The sequence below is a fragment of the Monodon monoceros genome, unplaced genomic scaffold (genome assembly GCF_005190385.1).
Source record: "Monodon monoceros isolate NGI ecotype Baffin Bay Population unplaced genomic scaffold, NGI_Narwhal_1 Super_Scaffold_11, whole genome shotgun sequence".
NCBI lineage: Eukaryota > Metazoa > Chordata > Mammalia > Artiodactyla > Monodontidae > Monodon > Monodon monoceros.
In genome coordinates, this window is record NW_021703767.1 from 133,975,787 (window position 1) to 133,997,950 (window position 22,164).

The 22,164-nt window shown below is 38.9% G+C and overlaps 1 protein-coding gene across 8 annotated transcripts in view; it reads right to left on the minus strand.

The window, feature by feature from the left end:
• TBC1D5 (TBC1 domain family member 5) overlaps nt 1–22,164 on the minus strand; it is a 540,605-nt gene that overhangs the window by 153,692 nt on the left and 364,749 nt on the right. For all 8 annotated transcript variants that reach the window (XM_029214159.1, XM_029214153.1, XM_029214160.1 and 5 more), the window contains one exon: nt 4,346–4,488. In XM_029214159.1, the coding sequence (XP_029069992.1) occupies nt 4,346–4,488 (143 nt within the window). The remainder of the gene's footprint in view (nt 1–4,345; nt 4,489–22,164) is intronic.

Here is a 22,164-nt window from a genome sequence, read left to right on the forward strand (position 1 = left end):
CCCTCTTCCTCTGAAGGTCATGCCATGTATCTATACTTCCATCCTTCCCCTTCGTTAGTGTCGTGGAGGCACCAGGATGGCCGGCAAAGAGCAGGCACTCAATAAATACTGGTTGAGTGGTTGATGCTATGCTTTGAATAAATGATTGACTGAATAAAAGTTGTTTCCTTGCTCACTCTTCTGCAATTATGGGATGCTTCCACTGCTGGCCTCACTGTGCTTCTTCTATACCTTCTCCTATCATGATTCTCGATGAAGTGTCCCTGGAGGACCAAACAAAAAGCCCAGCTCCTTCCCAATCCCTTGATCTCCTCAGTGACTTCCTTCCCCCCTTTACTGACTTTGACCACCCTGGTCACACCGAGAACTGCTCCACGTCCTCTCGTTTGACCACAACCTCTGATGCTTTCAGCTCTCGCATGCTCCCTGTAAATCCCAATACTCTGATTTTGCAGCAGTCTCTTCCTGGCCACACTTCTCTCCCTACACATCTTGAACCTCTCTCTTAAGATGTACTCAATGCCCCCCACATCCTGCCTCCTTTCAGCCGGACGTGGGCCTCACTTGAAGCCTGAATCGCTCTCTGCCTCTTTGGGTCTTGCCCGGTGAGCGTCACCAGGTGCCACTGCCCACATGTCTCTGCAGGCTCTTCAACAGCTCGCGGGCTCATGCTAGGTCTTGGGCAGCCACCTCCCCAGTGCTTCCCAGTCACTCCCCTCAAGCCCTGCCGTGCCCCATTCACAGCAGACAGCCTTGCCTCGTCCTTTACCAGGCACCTTCTCCTAGAAACCGGTCTACTTCTGAAACCTGCCTGGTGCCTCCTTCCACAGGACTCCCGACCTCACGCCACTGCCTAGTCTAGGCCCTTGTTTCTTCAATTATTTCACTCAAAAAATATGTGTCAGGAGGATTACTATGCACTGGGCCCTGTTCTAGATGCTGGGATACAGTAGGCAAACCAAGAGAGACAGAATTCTGTCTCTCACTGGCGGGTAGAAGAGTGGGTGTGAAGAACAAATCATAAACGGTAAAAACTTCAAATAAACAGGATAATTCAACTTTTCATAAATCCTACTCACAGAACAGGAGGGAAAAACTAGCGCTGACCCTTGAAGGAGGAGCTCAGACTCTGGTCTGAGAAAGAAATTCTCCGCAGCTCTCCCACCTCCAGGTGCCCTGTTTCCCTCTACAGGCAGCCATCAAACCTTCCTGGTCCCCACACCGACCTCTAGTTACATCTTTCTTCTTCCCTTCCCTGTTGACTTTCTTTAAAGATTACTCTGCACATGCTCTCTCTGCATTCTTTCTTTTTTATTTAGTTGACTTTTTGTTGAAAATGTAATGTGTATATAAAATAACAACAAAAACTGTAGAAAAGGCTATTGTAGTTCTGAGCTGTCCAGTTACCCTTCAACCTACCATAATCCAGCTTCTGCTCCCCCAGTCCACTGAATCCACTTCGGTAAGGTCTCCAACGACTGTCCCTCCACAGGTGGGCCTTTCCAGCCTTACCTTACTGTACCTCAGCACTCCTGACCCCTGTTACTTCCCTCGCTCATATAACAGCTGTGTGAGGTTACAACACAAGCTCTTCCTTCTCTGGTGCCTCTTAAATACTGATATTAAATACCTTTGCCACCTTCTCTTTCTGTAAGCACCCACCTTAGCTAGACTGACCATATAATTCTTATGATCTCTATGGGATGCCTCTGAGAGTGAAAGAAGGCAGTATGAATAACTATTACTCTTGATTAGCAAGTGTAAACTGAGACTGTTCCATATAAACTGGGATGTATGGTCCCTCTATTCTTGGGAGATCACATCCACTGTTGTGGCTTTAACGAACACGTACCTATTCACCATTTGCAAAAATAAATCTGTAGCCTTGACACTGACAGTGAGCTTTATTTTCCAATTTTCAGGTACTGATTTCCTACAGACATCTCAAATTCAGCATGGCCCAAACTCAATCATACCCATACCCCAAACCTGCTAATCTTTCTCTTTCCTCTCCAAGTCGTACAGATTACTCAGCTCTCCAAGCCAGGGCTCATGAGGGAGAACTTCCTGTTCTCTCTCACCTATTCGATTTAATCCCCAAGACATGCTGACTTCAGTTCTGAAGATTTCTTCAATCCACTGTTTTTCCCTTGGACTGTGGTCATAACTTTTTATCTGATGTCCTTGCTCCAGTCTTGTCTGCTTCAAGTCTATTTCCACACGGCTGACAGAGTGACCTAACACTGCCCACACTGCTGCTCTGAACCTTTCAGCAGTTTCCTGTCACCTCCAGGATAAGGACTCTCATCACGATCTCATTCTCTTGACTCCTTCAGCCTCATAACCTGCTAGTCACTCTCCCTTTGCACCCTCAGGATACCAGACAGTCGCAGAAACACACATACAGCACCCCCATTAAGCTGACTCTTAATCCATAGCTTCTTTGCTCATGCTGTTCCTTCTGCCTGGAACGCAGATCCCTTATTTCGCTCGCCAACATCTATAGCGTTTTCTCTAGTCACACAGCCTGCCCGGAGGGGAGCTCGGTGCCCCTGCTGTGAACTTTCATGCTGCCCATCCATGCCTCAGCCACAGTTCCAGACACGTCAGTTTGAAATTAATGATGTCAGTCTTTCCTACTAGTTGGTAAACTTCCTGAGGACAGGGGCAGTGCCCCTTAAATACTTAATATATAGTCATCCTATTTTTAGGAAATCTCATCCACTGTTATGGGTTTAAATAAGCAAATTTAAATAACTTGGACTTCATATTGAAATAAACAACTTCATTACTCCTGCATGTTTTCACTTTTGCCTATGTGTTTTATAAGGTCATCAGAGCAGGGATTAAAAATGTACACAGGCTTCAGCTGCCAAAAACTGCAAGTTTTATTAAATTAATTTTTAAAAGTAGATCTTAGCACAGGAAACAGGGTGATTAAATTAAAAATATAGTTGTGATGCACCAAAGTAAGAAAAGAGTAAATATTCAAATGTTTAAGACTACAGAAAATCAGAATACATTTCAATAGTGGTTTGACTTGGAAAATTTTGTGAAAATATTGTCCAAAAGCATTTTTAAAAATAAAAGCAGCTTCTCATTCCTTTTGTTTTTTATTACTTACATTTTATAAAAATCACACCATTTTTAAATGGGAGATTAGCATTAAATATTTTAAAATCTATCAACAGTATCCCTCAAATCTACCCAAACATTCTTCTCTACTTTCCAAGATGTTTCCTCTTATGATTTCCATGTTCTTCTCGGTTTAGCTCTGACTCAGAAAGAAGGAACTTTTCACTTTGTATGTCAATACCCAAACTATCTGACCTTCAAGGAACAGAAGAAGACCACAAGTTTTGGATAAAATGTGGTGCTCCTGTCACTTACTCATTCAAGTAATTTGGGGGTAATTTAGAAAGTATAATCTAAAGTTTAAAGAATATTATTAGTGTTACCAGAGGCATAACAACAGCATCTGGCACAACTGGCATTTAATGAACACAGAAAGAGAACCACACAGCAATTTAACAGTCAAGATTATGAATGACTCCAAAGAGTTTATGTTCTTCTGACAAAGTCCTACTCTTACGGTAGTTTTTTATCTCCTACTTCATCATCCCTTTGTGCAATCTCTCCTAATTATATTTTGGCTTACAAATCTGGTTTTGTGAACTGTGGTTATTTTTTTGAGAAGGAAAACAATTTGAGGTATTTTGAAATTTAAAACACGCTTTGCTATTTTCTTCAAGCGGAGGATTATCGGACCATTCCAAAGGGTTAGGCACTGGCTTTCCAGCTCGGCAAGCACCCTAAGGTAGATCGGATGAGGTGGGGATACATCTGCCATTTGACACTCCACTGAGAAATACATTTGGCCAAAATACAACTGAGAAGAAGTTAAAATATCTTTAAATGTAATATTTAACTTTTATTGGCAAGTTGTAGATACTATAAAAACAGCTCCAAGCTCCTGATAAATATTCCTGAATACTCCCTACCTGTCAGAAGGTGGAGCTCTAAACATATCTGAAATACTGGCTTTTTATATGTATGTTTCACAAATGTGTGTAATGAGGAGATTAAAGCAGGAGTAAAGTCTTTAGAAAAAGGGTTCTGAAGAATATTCCAATTCTCTCAATATAAAATCACCCACATCTCCCAATATGTACATGGTTAACTAACAGAAAGCATATTTAGTATGTTCCTTTGAAACTTCACTATACTGCCTACTATAAAAATGTAGGTATGGTAATTCAAAATAAAAGATAAAGTATATTTAAGAAACACAGTTTAAAAAATCAGGACCACTTAGTTGAATGTCAGCAAGGTCATTAACACTTACAAGCATCTCGGATGTAGAGTAACATGGCTATGAAGATATAATCAACCAAACTCAGGCTCAGGCCATCTGCAAACAAGGCATCCCAGACCACCAGAAGATCCTGCAGGGGGAACTCTCGTCCAAACAGCAGCCGTACCCACCGTCTGGGAAGAAACAAAACCCAAATTCAGAAAATAGTACTTTTGAGAGTAATATAAAGAGGAATCATTTTCTCCTGTGACTGTGAAAAAATTATAAATTTTAACTGATCACACTGAGCAAATATTATGTATCAAAAATATAATACAGTGAAATCCAAGTTTTAAGCTTTCAAATGAGTTTTGTAATTTTACAACTAGGCCACAATCATTAAACTTTATTCCTATATGTATAAAACACAAGTATGATATTTGAAAAGGGTAGAAATCTTTCATATGTATTAGAAATCACAAATTTCAAAAAGGCAAAGAGAAAAATGAATGTAGTTTGATAGTTGCCTCATACGTAAGGTTATGAATTAAAAAATAACAATATTCCAAAATTTTATATTATTACTGACCTTTTTTTTGTTAACTAGACTTTTGCAAATGGTCATATGACAAATTACTACAGCCAAACAGAAAACTACATTCTCACATTTCACTCCTATGTAAAAATATTCATTTTAAAATTAAATGTGGAAAAAACAAAAGATATCTGTTTTTGTCAAGCACAGACAGTTATTTCAAATGAAACATATAATGATACTTAATTTTTAACTTCAGAATAGATATACCTTATCAGTATAGAGGTTATCTTTCTAGGGGTAGTTTTCAAAACACAGTCAGTTTTATGGCCAGGAAAACGAACACTGATGCTACAGAGCAGACATAAAAAGCTAATAGGAATACTAAACAAGGTCTGTCTCTAATTTTATATCATAAATAGTAACACCTCAGACTCTGAGCCAATGCTAAGCTATTTATATCTAATTCTTACAAGAAAATTAAAATAATTCACTTTGATATATTTTTATCCATTTACTTCTAATTTTATATATATGGCTATAATTTCCTTACACAAGCCTTTCTCTAGGAACTTCAGCTAGAAATCTGTGTGATTCTGGCACATAGCAAAGACTCAAAAATTCTAAATTTCTAGTACCACTAAATAGTACAGAATAGAGGAGATTCTTTACAAATTAGTTAAGAGATATTATTACCTCCTTGCAAAATTCAAAACCAAATATAACCATCTGTGAGGTTAAAGTGAGGCCAAAAAAAAAAAGATTCAAATACTGCTTTTTTTTCAGGGAGTATTACATTTAAGGAGGAATCAAAAAGCTGTGACAAAATAGTGTATAATCACACATATGCATCACAGTTTATTAGGAACCATATGATCAAATATTTGAGTTCTTTTATTAATATTACCAAATTAATCAACAGAATAATTAAACTATTTTCAACTTCATCTTAAATTATGTTACTCAATTTTTTCAGGAAGAAATTTAATGTCTAAATGACATTTATCCTTTAAAAAAAATGTTATAGTATTGCTTAGAATGTTTATCTACCTTTCAGTTCTTACCTCACTGCTAACATATGAGAGGTGACTAACACAAAATATATATATGTATATTTTGTCTAATATGCTTGTATTTATGTGGTTTAGAATGAAACATTATTTCTCCACACACTTCTAATTCTTTCAAATTACAAATGCTAATATTTACTGTTTTAAGAAGTACCAAAATATCCCTAAATTAAACAGGTTGCTCTTCTTAATTACAAACAATTAACTGGTCTTGCAAAGAGTGTCGGGGAACCAGAGAATGGGCAAAGCAAAAAGTACCTGGATTAGACCATCTGGGGGACCTGTTTAAGGACCTTTAAACTGATAACTATCTATATCTGCGTTAGTAAGTGACTAAAATCACTTAGAACATGGTTATCCAGTTATCCAAGTGACACAACTGATGAAACATTCATCAATGAAAAAAACTGATGAGGGGCGAATGTATAACATGGTGACCATAGTTGGTAACACTGTATTGTATCATTGAAATTTGCTAAGAAAGAAAGAACTTAAATGTTCTCACTAAAAAAAAAAAAAAGATAAATATGTGAGATCATGGCTATGTTAATTAAATAGATGGAGGAATCTTTTCACGATGTGCACATACATCAAATCACAATGATGTATGCTAAATATCCTACAATTGTATGTGTCAATTATACCTCAGTAACGCTGAAAAACATAAGCAAATAAATAAGAATTATCCTGGTTTGACGGATAGGCAAATTTTGGCAATCTGAAAACTGCAAATTCTGACATTTAAGTGATTCCTCCTGGTTCAAATCTGGATGCCAGTACAAAACTCAAGGATCACACCCATAAAACAACACTGTGCCCTGAATGTGGCCCCTTCCCTCCTGGAGGTTATTTTAATGCTGTCCTTATCTGAATAAGCCCATTTGGTAACTGCTGCTGCTGTTTCCCAAAAGACATTGCTTTTGCTAGGCCTTCTTATGTGTAGAGAAAATTTTTTCTGTGTGTTTTCCAGGCTATTGAAAGCAAAATGCCTTTTGAAAAAAGGTGACATCTATCATATTACAATAAACATCATTTATCAAAAAAACCCCCCAAACTAATGAAGGTTAATACACACCACGGATGAGAATACAATGCTATCTTTATCCCTCTTCCTTAAAGTTCAAATTCCTCTCATTTTCTTATGGACAATCACATCTTTGGTTTCATCACAGATAATGCATCGAAAACAAAGGAGTCTACTTTTCAGAAATAATCTATATTCCTATTATTTCTATAACAAAATGCCCAGTTATTGCCCAAACCCCTTCTCTTGCAGCTTTTCTGCCATTTGGGCTTGTGTTAGCTTAGCTTCAAAAACCACCCTGCAGATACATACGTGCCGCAGTTGCCACCGCAGAGCTGTCAGGAGTGGGGACTGAAGACACCTAGCAATCTACAGTGAATAAAACATGCCTTCAAAACCACACAGAATGTACGTCTTCAGTACTTTTATATTTAATGTGTAATCTGTGATGTGCCGCTTTATAAATATTTTACATTGCTTTATTTTTGAAGTTTCACCTTGCCAAGTACACTGGTAAATAATTCCAGGGCAAGGACCAAAGCGTGTGAGTTGTGTGTGTGTGTGTGTGTGTGTGTGTGTGCGTGTGAGTGTGTGTGTGTGTGTGTGTGTGTGTGAGAGAGAGAGAGAGAGACACAGAGAGAAATAGAGAGAGAGAGCGTGAGCCAGAAAGTTCTCTGTAAAGAGCTCTGTACACTTTGCTAAGTGCTTTACGTGTTTACCAAGGTCTTGTTAAACTCACTGTAAAGCCACCTGTCACACTACTGACAAGGAAAGGTGGCTAAATTGGAAATACAGGAATTCATCTGGGTAATGGCAGCATAAAAATAATTCAGGAAGTGGAAAAAAACCCAGAAACACAAAAGGAAAAAATTCATTAATAGGTGCCTAGCAAGTTTCTTTTATATAAAACTGTTAATAAGTTGTACATGCAAGGATATTACATTAAAGCAAAATATAGTTTCCTCTATTTTACCTGCAATTATAGGAAAATTAAGGCCAAATTCTCAAAATATTTAAGGCGTACACTGTATGACTAATGGAACGCTTTGGGACCAACAATGACCTTATCAATAATTTAATCATTTTTATCCCAACTGGGTTTAGTTCATACATATATTCACCACACACAAAATTTCCTGTGCTATTTTGGACTTTCTTCATTGAGCTTAAAAACCAAGAAAAAAATCAGTTCTTTATGGAATGAGTTACCAATAGAAACAATTTCAGTATGCTTTTGTATTCCTAGAAAGGAAAACTTACTCTAAGAAATGAGGTCCTGTAAAGAAGTCACTCCTAAAATTAACATGCTTTTATTGCAGTTAAAAATATTTAGCAAGAGTTTAAGTTACACTTAAGGGTAGCATTAAACCTTTCTTTTAGCTTCAGTTTAATTGCTTGATACTATTAATCTTGCTTTATGTATGTTACACCTGCAGATTGCAATGCTCGTAACCTATACCTTGTATTATTTGTGATAATACAGTAATTCATTTTTTACCAGACTTACTTAGTAATTAAAATCTACACAAACCAAAAAGACCTTCTGAAGTATTAAATTTAATAATAAACCACCCACAGACAGGACAGTCTCCATGTCTGCATTTATGCCACTATTCTCAGTTTTAAATTTCTGTGTAATTAAGCTGTTATCCCCTGGGGATCAGTGATTCCTGATGGTGTTATTGCTTGGTGAATGACCCATGGAAACACCAAGAGAAATACATTTTTTACTGATCAGTTTATGAAAATGACCAATTTGACTGAGGTTTAAATAAACAATTTGACTGAGGCTTAAATAAACATAGCCTTAATCCAACATGGCTGCAGTGGGTTATACGCGCAGAAAGCAATTTATACACTAGATCTTCATTTCTTTTTTCTTCTGAGATATGGGTACACCCACCTTGGAAGAACAAGTAAAATGGAAAAGGTATATTCAATTTAATTTAACAAACACTATAGGGGCATCTTGAGTAACCTGTGATCACTGGGTAAGCATATTGGAACACAAAAGAGCAATGTTAGAGTTTTGCTTAATGATATTAATTTTGTCTTTTGCCTTCTGTTCACTTGTACTTTTCAAAACTAACAGTTAATTTTTAAATAATCCATGCCTGGTAGAGAAGAAACACAGAATCCAAATTCTGTGTTTGTGTCAGACAAAAACAAAAGCAAATCAGAGGTTCCCATCTTTGTGCCTGCCTCCTCCCTTGACTGAATTTAGGCTCCTCTTATACTGGGTTCCTTTGTACTCAGTTCTTTTTGAATTAATTTACCGAGTTTTCCTTTATGTCAACTCTGTGAAAACAGTCTTAAAATTAGAACCAAATATTGTAGTTATTATAGTTAGGGTCACAAGGCATTCTCATCTTTAATTCTAACTTCTTTGGAGAGCAAAGCCACAAAAGATGGAAGCCAAAATAAATCATTCCCCCCCCCCCAATTTCACGTTTATTCTTTTTCTGACAGCTCTGCAGAATACATTATTGGAAGATGCTTAGCCTGTTGGCTATTTTTCCAATCTATTTCAATTTGGTCTCCTTAAAAATATTTGGGATCTGCATGTGTTACAGAAAGATCTGAATACTTCAAGCCCATCAAACTCTGCTGCAAAAACTGAAGGAACTGCAACTTCAAATTACTTATTATCTTTAAGGAACTCAAATTTGCTTTCTAAGTGCTCCTTGTAATACGCAGGTTGAAGCCAGCTTGAATTTGGCTTTCTGGGAACACGTGTTAACCCTAACTTAACCCCCACAGGATAAGTACACGAACTGTTAAAAGCGTATTTTTGACTTTGGGGAAAATTCTCTGTTCCTTTCAGTGGGCAGTACATAGCCCTTTATTAAGGAAGGTTTCTTATTCCAAAAATAAGTTCTTAATAATTATTACCCATTCGTACTGTAATTTATTCTCTTTGGCAAGGGTCTGAAGCTGTTTTGTCAGAACAACTATAATACGCCCTTTGCAAAAACAGCCTGAATGGAAAGCAGAGCCTTGTGTATCTATGTTTCTTCAGCGGTTCAAGATGCTCTGAGAGTGTGGGGCACAGAGGGTGACCATCACATGTCTTGAGGCTGTATAATCCTTGAACGTTCCCTCTCTCTCTCTCTCTGTCTCTCTCTCTCTCTCTCACACACACACACACACACACACACACACTTCTTTCAGAGGTAGACCTGCCATTTGGATTACAAGTATGGTATATCGAGGAGTAATTTTAGGATGTATGATTTACCAGCAAGTTCAAATAAAGCTACTGAAAGGTGGTCATACTCCAATATCGATTTAGTTGTATGAATAGGATGTGCTCTCACTGAGAATCCTATTGTACACTCCAACCAGGGTGCAGCTGGAATCATAGCCCTGACTCAAGAGAACATGGGGGTAAAAGCTGCTATGAAGTAATCTCTCTACCTGATCACTTACTTGGGCTCCACTACAAGTGAGCTACTGGGCATCTCCTTGAGAAAATTACTTGGAAGCCACTCCGACCTATGAATAACAGCATGAAGAATTCATGGACGGTCGGTGGTCACGTTGGGACACTTAATTTTAGGCTCTGTGAATACTAGTGTTTATTTATACTACAAACAAGTCTTACTTCTAGGAAGTCTATAAATAGGCTTTGTTCTGTCATTTTATCTTCAGGAAAGGGAGTTATGAGCAAGTCGGTTTTCTGAAAGAGCACACACCGTCTTCCTAAAAATAATTGCTCCTATCCTTCCCTAATCTGAAACTCATTAAAAAACAAAACAAACCTTGTGTGACTTTATTTTTTTTTTTTGAAATTGTCATAGGCTATTTCACATACCAATGAAATCTTAGCCTCACTGAATAACACTTTTCAATTTCCTCTGCATAAATCTCCTAATACACTCATATATATTGTTGGAGGAACTAACATAAGGCGTAACACTAAACTAAGAAATATCATCAGGATCCACGTGATTCAGGGTGGACGTAAGACCGCACGTCTGCAGACCGGTCACACGTCATGAAGAGAGTCAGGCTGAGCCCCTTCCTAAGAGGCAGCAGCGGTGCCTGGTTTCTATGACTTCTTACCGCTTACCTGTAGCTGTAAGCACCTTCTGGGAGTGGTTTTCTCGGGCCCTCTTTTCCTTCTCCCCCTCCCCGCCTTCGCACAAGGCGCCCCGACCCTGCCCAGTTGTGCGGAGGCTAGGACAAGTGCGTCACTCAGGCCTGATGCTTACAGGTTCCATATCTATTCTGTTCCCCCATCACACTGTCCAGAGATGAAGGCACTGATAAACAGATCCCAGCTAAAGGGTTAATTACTGATAGGTTGGTTTGGTTCTTCTTCCTTCTGCAGCAGATCACAAGCTCCTTGGGGTTATTTGGTGTTGGACAGAGTAGGGGAGTTAACAAATGTTTATTAAATTAATATGAATCCTCCTTCCCAGGTCAGCTCTTGTTAACCAGTGATCTTTTTGATCTTGAGCCTGCATCCTTGATCTCTCATACGTTTCCTAGCTGCTCATCTGACATTCCCCTGGGCTGCTCTCCTCTCTGTAGGGATCCCTGGACACACATACTGAATAGTAAGTGATCATACCTATGAAGGAATCGATCAAGGCCTCCTAAGCCCTCTCTCTTGGACTTTCTCCCTTCACTTCCTGTACTCTGGCTCCCTGCTTGCCTACACCTCAGATGGTCTGCAGCTGGGGCCTGTAGTCTACTAGGACCCTGCCCTCAAAATGTGACCCTAGGACCGGCCCCAACATTGGGGAGCTTGTTAGAAATGCAGACTCCCAGGTCCCTAATATAGTCCTACTGGATCAGACTCTTCATTTTAACCAGACCTACAGGTGATCTCTGTGTATATTAAAGTTTTGGAAGCCATGGACTAGGTGACAGTTCCCTGTTTCCCACTCATTTTGGTGCCAGCTGTCAGGGCTCCTAAAATCCACCATGCATCCGCGTATAATGTTATTCTAGGAGGAGAGAAAAGGCTTAAACTGTTGGATGACTCTTCTAACTAGAGTAATGGTCTCAAACTTTAGTATGCATCAGACTTGCCTGGAGGGCTTATTAAAACGCAGATTGCTAGGACGTATCCTCAGAGTGTCAGATTCTGATTCTGAGATTTAGGAGGGGCCCGATCGTTTGCATTACGAACTAGTTCCCTGGAGCTGCTCACGCTGCTGATCCACAGATCACAGTATGACAATCACTAAATGAGGTTCTGGTTTCTGTTCACATCCCCTTAGTCCTGGGTGGGGGCCTTCTAATCAGCTTACTCATTGGTTTCGTGGACCAACGGCCATGAAACATCTAATGGCTGGGACACCAAGCACACACAGCCAAACCTCTCTTAACATTCTATCTCTAGTAGTATCTATACTTCTTGCCCCCAGGAAAACATCACTATAAAAACATGATCCAATAAAAAGGAGAGACACAGACATTCGGGAAAAGGAGAAGGCCTCCCAAAGGTTAGGAGAAACTGGGCCACTCTGATTTTGTTTAACTCCCAGTATATTACAAGATGAAGAAATGCCAGAACAAGGCCATAAAAAATTGTGACATTTTATAAGTTAACATTTATAGGTCAATGTTTTTTAAACATAAATTTACTATGATGGTTACATACAATTGCAGTTCAAGGCAGAGCGAACACTCTTAAGTTTGAGGCCCTCTGTGTTTAGCCCTGAGTTGATGACTCTCCTGGGTTCTCTGGTGATCGGCTCTAATGAGGTGACAGTTGGGATGGGACAGGACATGGCCAATAAGCTAGCTGCAAGGAGGGGAGTGGCCAGTGCATACAAGGGGCAGAGAATCCCAGTGCCACCAGGACCCAAAAGGGCACTCTCCTACTCCCCATGCAGAAGCCCTACAACATTGGGAGCCTGGCTGAATGGCCAACGATTTGGTGATTTCTCTTCTGTGTGACCCATGAACCATTCTCACCCTGAGGTTCTGCGCTATCAGTATGCTCAGACGGGTCTGTCTCTAAAAGAAAACATGCATTTAAAATGTTTTACCTGGAAAGATAAACAGCTAAACAGTAAGAGATGTCTGCCCCAATGGTATCATTACTACCAGCCCCACGATGACCTGGTAGAAGAGAGAGTTCAGGATAAGGGAGTTCCCCTGGAACCTCTCAGATCTCCACGCGCAGTTGAAACAAAGGAAGACCACCCAAACAAGGGCAAGCTGAGGCTATTTATTCAAAGCTTGCTATAGCAAGGGAATCAGCTACCATCACTTGTGTTTGGCAAAGGATCAAAAGCAGTCAGGGGAGTGGGAAAGCTTTATTAGTGAATCACAGAGAAGGCTTCAGGTCTGCCTGATTGGAGGCTATAAGGATGGCGCTGGGCCGACCAGAAGAGGAGCCTCATTTGTGATTGATTTGGGGAGCATATTAGCTTTCTCTGTTTGGTCCTGAGCTGGAAGCAGGCAAAAACAGGGGAGTTGGCAGTCACTGACCAAGTCCTGACTGTTCCGGGCTGATTTTGCTGCAGAGGTCGTGGCTTGGCTTCTTGCACAGGTCAGTGCTCTCTTGTCCTAGATTGCCTGGCCAGCGTTCACTTTCTCATTCAGTCTTTCTTTACCGACTCCAGGCTGCTCGGCCTACGCCCATGCCTAGTCTAGAACCAGCTACAGTTTCAGTTTCACAACATTACTTTCTCGGGTAGTTCTGAAGTCTAAAGGGAGACAATTGAGAGGCAGTGGCAATGGGTGTGTTTCCCTCTTTACAAAGCTTTATGGAAAGCATGAAATAGTGAAATGTAAATTCTATTCTCTATATAATTAGAGAGGAGTTGTGGACCCCTTTGAGAATTCCATCAAGTTGATGAACCCTCTCCCCTAAAATATACACACATCCACACACATACTCATGTGCAAGCCATTTCAGGAGTTTAGCTGTTCCATGGACCTTAAATTAAGAAGTCATGCTCTGTATTATTGTTTATTTTACTTTAGAGGTTTATATTGCCATGGAATGTTATACTCTACTGAAAGGAATACACAGCCTCTTTGTGCCTATTTCAAATTATCTCCTTGCATTTTAAAGGAACAGCATACCTTCTTTCTTCCTGGATTAAGTGTCTGCTACTGAGGAGCTGATCTTTGTGGCTCAGCTGGTTGAACAGCCTATAATTCAGCAGCATATTGGAAAAGTGTCCATGATTGGCACTTCTCACCTTCACTAAGCTGGAGATGGAACAGCTGGGGAGAGGGCAGTGGACATCCTTCACTGACTTCCTCTCCTGGCTCAGGCTAGCCCTGATCTGACCGTAAGTAAGGCTGCTATGAAAAATGCCCAGGATCTTCATTTAACATGTATTTCCTGAAATTCAACTGTGTAGCAGGCACTGTGCTAGGCCCTAGATGGGATGAGATGCTGACAACTTTCAATGATTAACATGGAAATTATCCAAAGTAAAATTCGAATTCAGTCAAAGCCCTACCAATCTGGGTTCCCACGGTCACTTTGTATTTTTCTGTGCCCCCTCCCCACTAAGTGCCTCAATCAACCAGGGTATGTTCAGGGAATGCAAACGAATTGGCAACATTAGCACAATATAGTTAGGAAGGTAAAAACAATTTAAAACACCACTAAATACATTTCAAAGTCAAGTATTAACTGTTTTTGGATTACCCACCATTTGGGATTATATGTGTCCTGGTTCCTGTCCATTAATGCAGATAAATGAAGAGCGGAATGTATCTGCACGGGGCCCAGCTGACTTACAAGGGGGCAGGAGTCAGTGAGGGAGAAGGGCAGTCAACACCCACATAGCTCAACTCAAACCCTCACAGTTACCTTTCTCTAGTAATGGAAGCAAAATGGGAACAAAAGAGGGTTAAAGAGGGGTGGGCTACTCCACTTTATCCCTGGCTCCCTAGCTAACAGCTGAAGTTTAGTGCCCAAACAACTTTACAGTCAACTGTGTGTGTGTGTGTGTGTGTGTGTGTGTGTGTGTGTGTGTGTACATTTAAAAAAAATAGGGACAAATATACACCAAGCAAAAAAAAAATGCATTTTCTTATGCGTAGACTTCATAATTTATAATGGCAAATATCATGCATTTATACGACTTTTTTGATTTCTAGAAGTACTACCAAATACATGATCTAAAAATTAGCCTTAACTCTCTAAAAGTGGTATTTCTTCAAGTGGTCTGTGGAATATAGGCATTAAAATCACCTGTGGGAAAACTGCATGTTTCAGAGACAGGTGATGACTTTGTTGAGCCTCCAGTACAGAATGATGGCTCCAAACAGGCAGGGCAGGCACCCGCATGTTACAGATGTCCAGAGGTCCCAACAGAGGTCCATGGCCCGGCCTGAGCACACCCCAATCAAAAGCAGATTGTAGATTTAGACAATGATACTTTAGCGCCAAGCTCAGTGTTCCACCTACTTTTTTATAATCCTCTGAATTCTCCTCTATAATTCCTAAAGGATATCTAATTCAGATTTATATTTTAAAAACACCTCTTCACATTCATGTCTGAGTCACAAGACTCAGAATGCACAGTAACTACTCTTGCTATCTATCACTACCACAAAACTTAGTGGTCACTAAGTTTTTCTGAGTACAATACAAGAACTGGAGCTTTCTGAAGGACTTATTTTGATAAATCATGATCAGCTATTTCACTAGCACTCCAGTTACATACAATACAGTGGTAATTACAGCTACAGGACCCTAAAAGATTTACAGTGCTTCCTTTCAAGGAAACTCATTAAGGAAACTATAGAGAACTAAGAACTTACAAAGAAAAATTAATTGCCACTTTTGGTCAGCCTATTTTAGAAAGACTTATGAGGTCTAGATTGTACATTGGGCTAACGGAGAGAACAGAAACTCGGTGAAGTCTGGCGTACTGAGGGCATCATGGTACATAATATGTTCATAAATTAATCTGCTCGTAAAGCAACTCACCTATGAAGCACAAAAACATCCCGTAAAACACTTTAAATTTATTTTTATCAACAATACTCATTTCCTTTCCACATCAGCTAGCAGTTACTGCGGCTGAGAGCTGGCTCTGAGAAGCTACAAATCCACTATCTCAAAGGCAGAAATGCTGCCCTGGCCACAGCCTCCTGTCTTACCAGTGTTCTCACTTCCAAAATTCTTCTATTTCCTGTGAATTACAGTGAAAACTATGTGGGGTTATTATTTTGTTAATTTTGAATAACTTTTTGCAAGGTGAAAAGTAATTTTAACATGTAACGGGACATACAGTGAGAAGTAATTTCCCTTACTATTCCTTGATCCACTCCCTCCAAATCCACCTGCCGAAGTGCAGCCAATGTGCTTCCATAACACAGAGGCACTTTTAGGTATGCAAACGCCTTTTAAAAACAGACATGGGAACATACTAAACCATGTATTTGAAAATTTAACAATATGATTGTTAAAATGGAGAGCATTCCCGATCAGCATTTATAGAAACACTTTATCCTTTTTTGTGGCTGCACAGTATTCCACTGAGTGGATGTATCATGATTCAACCAGTTCTTTTATTTTGATGGCATTTAGATTTCTCCCTTTGTTATCACACATGTCTCCTCTGTATGGGTCTTTGTGCTTGAAAGCACAGTATATCTTGGAAAGAAGGAAATGGTTTACTTCATGTTACCTCAACACTTTAGTTTGATTTTAGACTCTCTGATTACAAAGAGTAGAAGTGAATGATCTCAGGAAAAAAGGGGGCATTTGGGAACACAGTAAAACAGTGGTTTTCAAAGTGTGGTCCCTGGACCAGTAGCATCAGCATTACCCGAGAATTTCTTCAAACTGCAAAGTTTTGGACATTCCCCACCCATAGTTACTAAACCAGAAATCCTGGCAGAATTTGAACAAGCCCTCTGGGTGATTCTGATGCAAGCTCAAGTTTGAAGCCCCTACTTTAAGAGTTATATAACAGAATACAGTTCTGGGCCCCAAAGCTACCAGGGACCAAGAAAGTTTCAGTGACCTCTTTTTCCATCTCTCTCAGGCTACAGGGAGGTCTCTTTTCCCAGGCAGAAATTTTATTGTAATATTGTCAAGTTTACCAAACTTTTTTCTTTATGGTTAATGGGTATTTGAATATTGCACCTAAGAATATAAAAATAATAATTTTATTCCAGTTTTGTTTATATCACTGATCTACCCAGAATTTATTTTGGTGCAAAAATAGAGATACAGTTTCATGGTTAACCAAACAGCTAGTTAGTTCTAAAAACTGTACTATTAAATAATCCATTATTTGTCTATTGATTTGAAATTCTACTTTTATCATACATGAAATTGCCGTATGTACTGAGGGTCCTATATGTATTGACCCTTTACCAATTCCAAACTGTTATAAGTATGGTATCTTTACAACACATTTTAACAGGGGATGGGGCTAATGACAAGTTTATACCAGAACATTCCTGGCTATACCTGAATGTATAAAATTAAAAACAAATTTTTTGTAAATAAAATTTTATTTATGTTTGCTTTTTAAATTGAGGTATAACTGACATAATATTATATTAGTTTCGAGTGTACAACACGATGGTTCAATACTTATATATACTGCAAAATGATCACCACAATAAACCAAGTTAATATCCGTCACCATACATAGTTATAATTTTTTTCTTGTGACTACAACGTTGAAGATCTACTCTCCTGTCTACTTTTCAACATGCAATACAGTATTATCAACTATAATCACATGCTGTATGCTGCATTCCCGACTTATTCATTTGACAGCTGGAAATTTGCACCTTTTGTCATTTATTTTTAATTTGTACATGTATAGTTTCTATTTTTCTATTTTATAATTTTAATGTTTGTTACTTATTTTCCCCCAAAGAAAGTTTGTATGTATACTAGTTTGTGTCATTTATGTTTTCTTATCGATTCATAACTTTTAGTTTTAATTCCTTCATTTTGTTTTCTTTAGATTTAGTTTGCTGTTATTTTCCTCACTGCCTGAGATGAATGTATGATTCACATATTTTTATTCCTTTTTTGTTTAGTAATTTAGGAGTATCAGGCTAAGAACTTCTAAGAGTATTGTTTTAGTCAAAATCAATAAGCTTTGATCAATATACTTTAATTACCATTAATTTCTAGAAATTATACAATTTCAATTTTGATTTCCTTTTAATACGAGAGTAAAGATTTTTTTTTTTTTTTTTTGCGGTATGCGGGCCTCTCACTGCTGTGGCCTCTCCCGTTGCGGAGCACAGGCTCCGGACGTGCAGGCTCAGCGGCCATGGCTCACGGGCCCAGCCGCTCCGCGGCACGTGGGATCCTCCCGGACTGGGGCACGAACCCGTGTCCCTGCATCGGCAGGCGGACTCCCAACCACTGCGCCACCAGGGAAGCCCCTAATTCTTAAATATAATCTCATTTACAACAGGAAATACACCTTCCTTGTTCTAAGGATTATGGGATCTGGTCTTTCATTTCAAGATCTACTAAATCCAAACACTGAGACCTTGGTAAGTCATCTTTTGATATAAATCTCTACATAGATGTTTTTCATATTTCTATAGAATTGTGCCAAAAGGGTTCAGGACAAGGGAGAATTCTCCTTATTTTTCCTTTCAACATTTTGAGCTCTTCTGAGACTGATACTAAAATGGATAATTGGAGCTGATAATTTTTTTATTCCTCCCAAAGTGATCTGACTTTGCGTATTTAAAGCAAACGCTTCACTCAATTTTACAGGAAACAATCCGCAGATAAAGCCCAGATAAGCTAGTCAGCTTAGAAATAATACAAAAACCTTTATAAAATCAATTATCCCTTTTAATCAGAATAAGATGATAGAGATTTGAATTTGGTCTAAGCCTTAAAATCTGAGTACATATACTCAAAAGATAAGAAAAGTATTTCTTATAAGATCATTTTGAAAATGGTGGATATGAATTTCATTAAGTATTTTAATGGAATGTATTATTAAACATAACTTGACAAGTTATGGTCTTATCTGACATGGGGCCCATAGTAAGTTTTTTTCTGTCAAAAAGATGAAAGATAAGACTCAAATATAGCTGTTACTTGAAATACAGATAACTATTAACAGAATGTGTAAGGTCACAGTATGTGTATTTCATAGGTGATATCTTTCTTTTTTTTTTTGCGGTACACGGGCCTCTTACTGTTGTGGCTTCTCCCGTTGCGCAGCACAGGCTCCGGAGGCACAGGCTCAGCGGCCATGGCTCACGGGCTCAGCTGCGCCGCGGCATGTGGGATCTTCCTGGACCAGGACACGAACCCGTGTCCCCTGCATCGGCAGGTGGACTCTCAACCACTGCGCCACCAGGGAAGCCCTCATAGGTGATATCTTTGAGTTGATGTTTTCATAATCCTAAAAACTTTTTGCCCTGACCCATTTACTCTCTCATTGGATCTTTCTGGTGGTCAGGGCAGCAGTGCAATGAATGACTCTAAACTATAGTGAGAAGGACCCATCTAGGACTCCCACTAGCAGGGCCACAATTCCCAGACTGAAAAATACAGAAAACCACTCCCTGGTAATTACTGCTCTACCTTCTCTATCACCAAAAAGGATTACTAATGCCTGCTTGCATATTTAACTGTTTTAAATGTCGTAGAACACACATTAAATAGTCATGGGTCCTGCCTGCTGGAGTAAAGAATCTAAACAATGACCTTTAGGAAGTCTACAGAATCCAGTTTGAATTTTAAAGAATATCAAATTATGCAGGATGGATTTCAGCTATTATGTTGGAGAATTTAAGTGATAGTTTTCCCCAAAGACGAAAAGAGTTGAGATGTTATCTAGACAGAAGAAACCAAATGCATATTCATACTTAATGAAAATCTTATTTTGGCACAACGAGCTTCTCAGAAGAGTTTTACGAGCTGCTAATAAAATGTCCAAATAGGTGTTGCAACAAAATAAGGCTCATGCTGACTTCTTCTCTTGTTTTCTATGCCCTTATTCCTATGCTGCTGAACAGTATAATATTTACAGATATAGGTCACTTTCCATCTTCAAAGAGCTTCAACAGCATATAGCCACCATTTTTTAAAGCTTAAAATGTGTCAGGTGTGGGGCTAACAGTGTACATCCATTAACATAGTTTATCCCTTTAACAGCCAAATGAATTATTATTATTCTCATTTTACATTTCAGAAAACTATGGCTTGACGAATTTATATAACTTGACAAACATAGTAAGATATGGAGAGAGGAGATTCAAGCCTAAAGCATGTGGGCTTAGCCAATCTGCAAGGGCTTTGTAATGATATGGGCAGTAAGTAAAGTCTAGAAGATAGGGGAGAGAATTTGGAAACAGGGAAGCTGCACATATCTACTTTTATGAAAACAATTACACTATGTTACTCAATCCGTTAGGACTGCATTTGGTTGCAAGTAAGAAAAAAAACAGTGTCTTAAATATGAGGTTTATTTTTGTCTCAGGAAAGAGAAGGACAAAGTATGTGCTTGCTGGCTTTGGGTCTACAGCTTAAAGATGTCAGGGCTGAGGTCTCTGAATTCTCTTTGGCATTCACTCATAGATGCAAAATGGCTGCTGCATCTACAGCCATCACATAGGAAAAAAGATAAAGTGATAAAAGGAAAGGGTGAGGCCTATGTCTTGAAAGAAAATCTTTGACATAAATCCCCATCAGAGAGGCTGGAGATTAAATATAATTGGCCTAAACTGTGTCACACTGCACACCTGAACATAGGTACAGTAACATTCCAAAACCAACATCAAAAATATCCAACAAACTCTAAATCAGACTTATTTTAGTAAGGAAGAAAGGGTGAACGGAGATATTAGGTGGGTAAAAAGCACTGTCTGCCACATTTAACAGGAAAAGAATTTGGAATAGTTGAGTTTCATGACAAATGATGTACATCACATATAAATAACTTTGCAAGAGAGAAAACATACTTAATTATTTTAGTCTTAAAAGTACAGAGAAGGTGATTGGCTACCAAGAATCTATTCTGACCTCATTCCTTCCTAAACGAACTTAATTTAGTCCAGCCATGCACGTCTCCCCATCGTTATTCAGAAGAAAGTTGATAGCATCCCTTGCTCTGGTGGTCAGTGGTTCTCAAACACAGTATGCACCAGAATTATCTGGAAAGCTTTTAAAGACCCAGATGGCTGGGCTACCCCCCTAGAGTTTCCGATCCAGTGGGTCTAAGGTGGATCATTTCTAACAAGTTCCCAGGGAATGTTGACAATGGTGGTCCAGAGGCCACAATTTAAGAACCACTGCTCTAAAGGCAGGCTCCAGTTAGTCTAAGGTAAACAGTATATGATATTCTCTTTGGAAACCATTCTTGGTTTGGGGTAGGCACAGATCTAATTTGGTTGATTTGGATTGAAAGGAACTGTTGTTTTGTATTTGATGAAAAGGTGCATTCTCTCTCTCCTGCTAGGCTAGAGCAAGGAAGGCTGTAGCCCCCAAATCATTTGTGAATCCAAGAGAATGGGTCTTAAGATACTGACGATGAGGTTAAATAGAAAAAATACTTGAGTCCTTAATTGAGCCCCTAGAGTCGCACGCAGCACCACTAGACTTCAGCTGTAGGAGACAATTAAGTTCCTTCATGCCTGAGACAGTCTGAGGTAGGGTTTTCTACAACTTGCTGCCCTTCATGCCTGAGACAGTCTGAGGTAGGGTTTTCTACAACTTGCTGCCAAGTGCATCCTGATTGATACAAAGGATAAATTTGAAGTTTAATGAAGAACACAATTACACCTTATTTAAAGCAGGTCATGAATAGACAAAACCTACATGTAACTCAAGCTTCATTTTAGACATTGGTTTAATATTTTACTCCACACCAATTTTTTATCATCACTGTTAATGAGCACCAAAATGCAGTTTCATTTTTTTCCTTGTCTGTCCTCTATCTAATGAATAGTAAAAAGACAAAGTAGGAGAAAAGTAAAAGATCTAAATCATTTTATCCACAAAGTGAATAAATAATCATTAATTGAGTTGACTGAAAGAAAAAAAATCAGATTTTTTTTTTTTTTTTTTTGCTGTCTTATCCTAATATAGTCTCTATACTTTGCCTCTCACCCCATCCGGAGTGAGAGGCAAAGAGAGGAAAAGAGAAGACTCATTTAATTAAAGAAACGGAGTAACACAGTGATTTTAAATTTTGTGGCGTTCAGGGATCACTAACGCAAAGATTTTTGGCCGAGGTAATTCTGAAGTTATAATAAAACAGTGTTTCTAATCAGTTATTTTCATTTTGGGATTTGGGGGGATAATTTT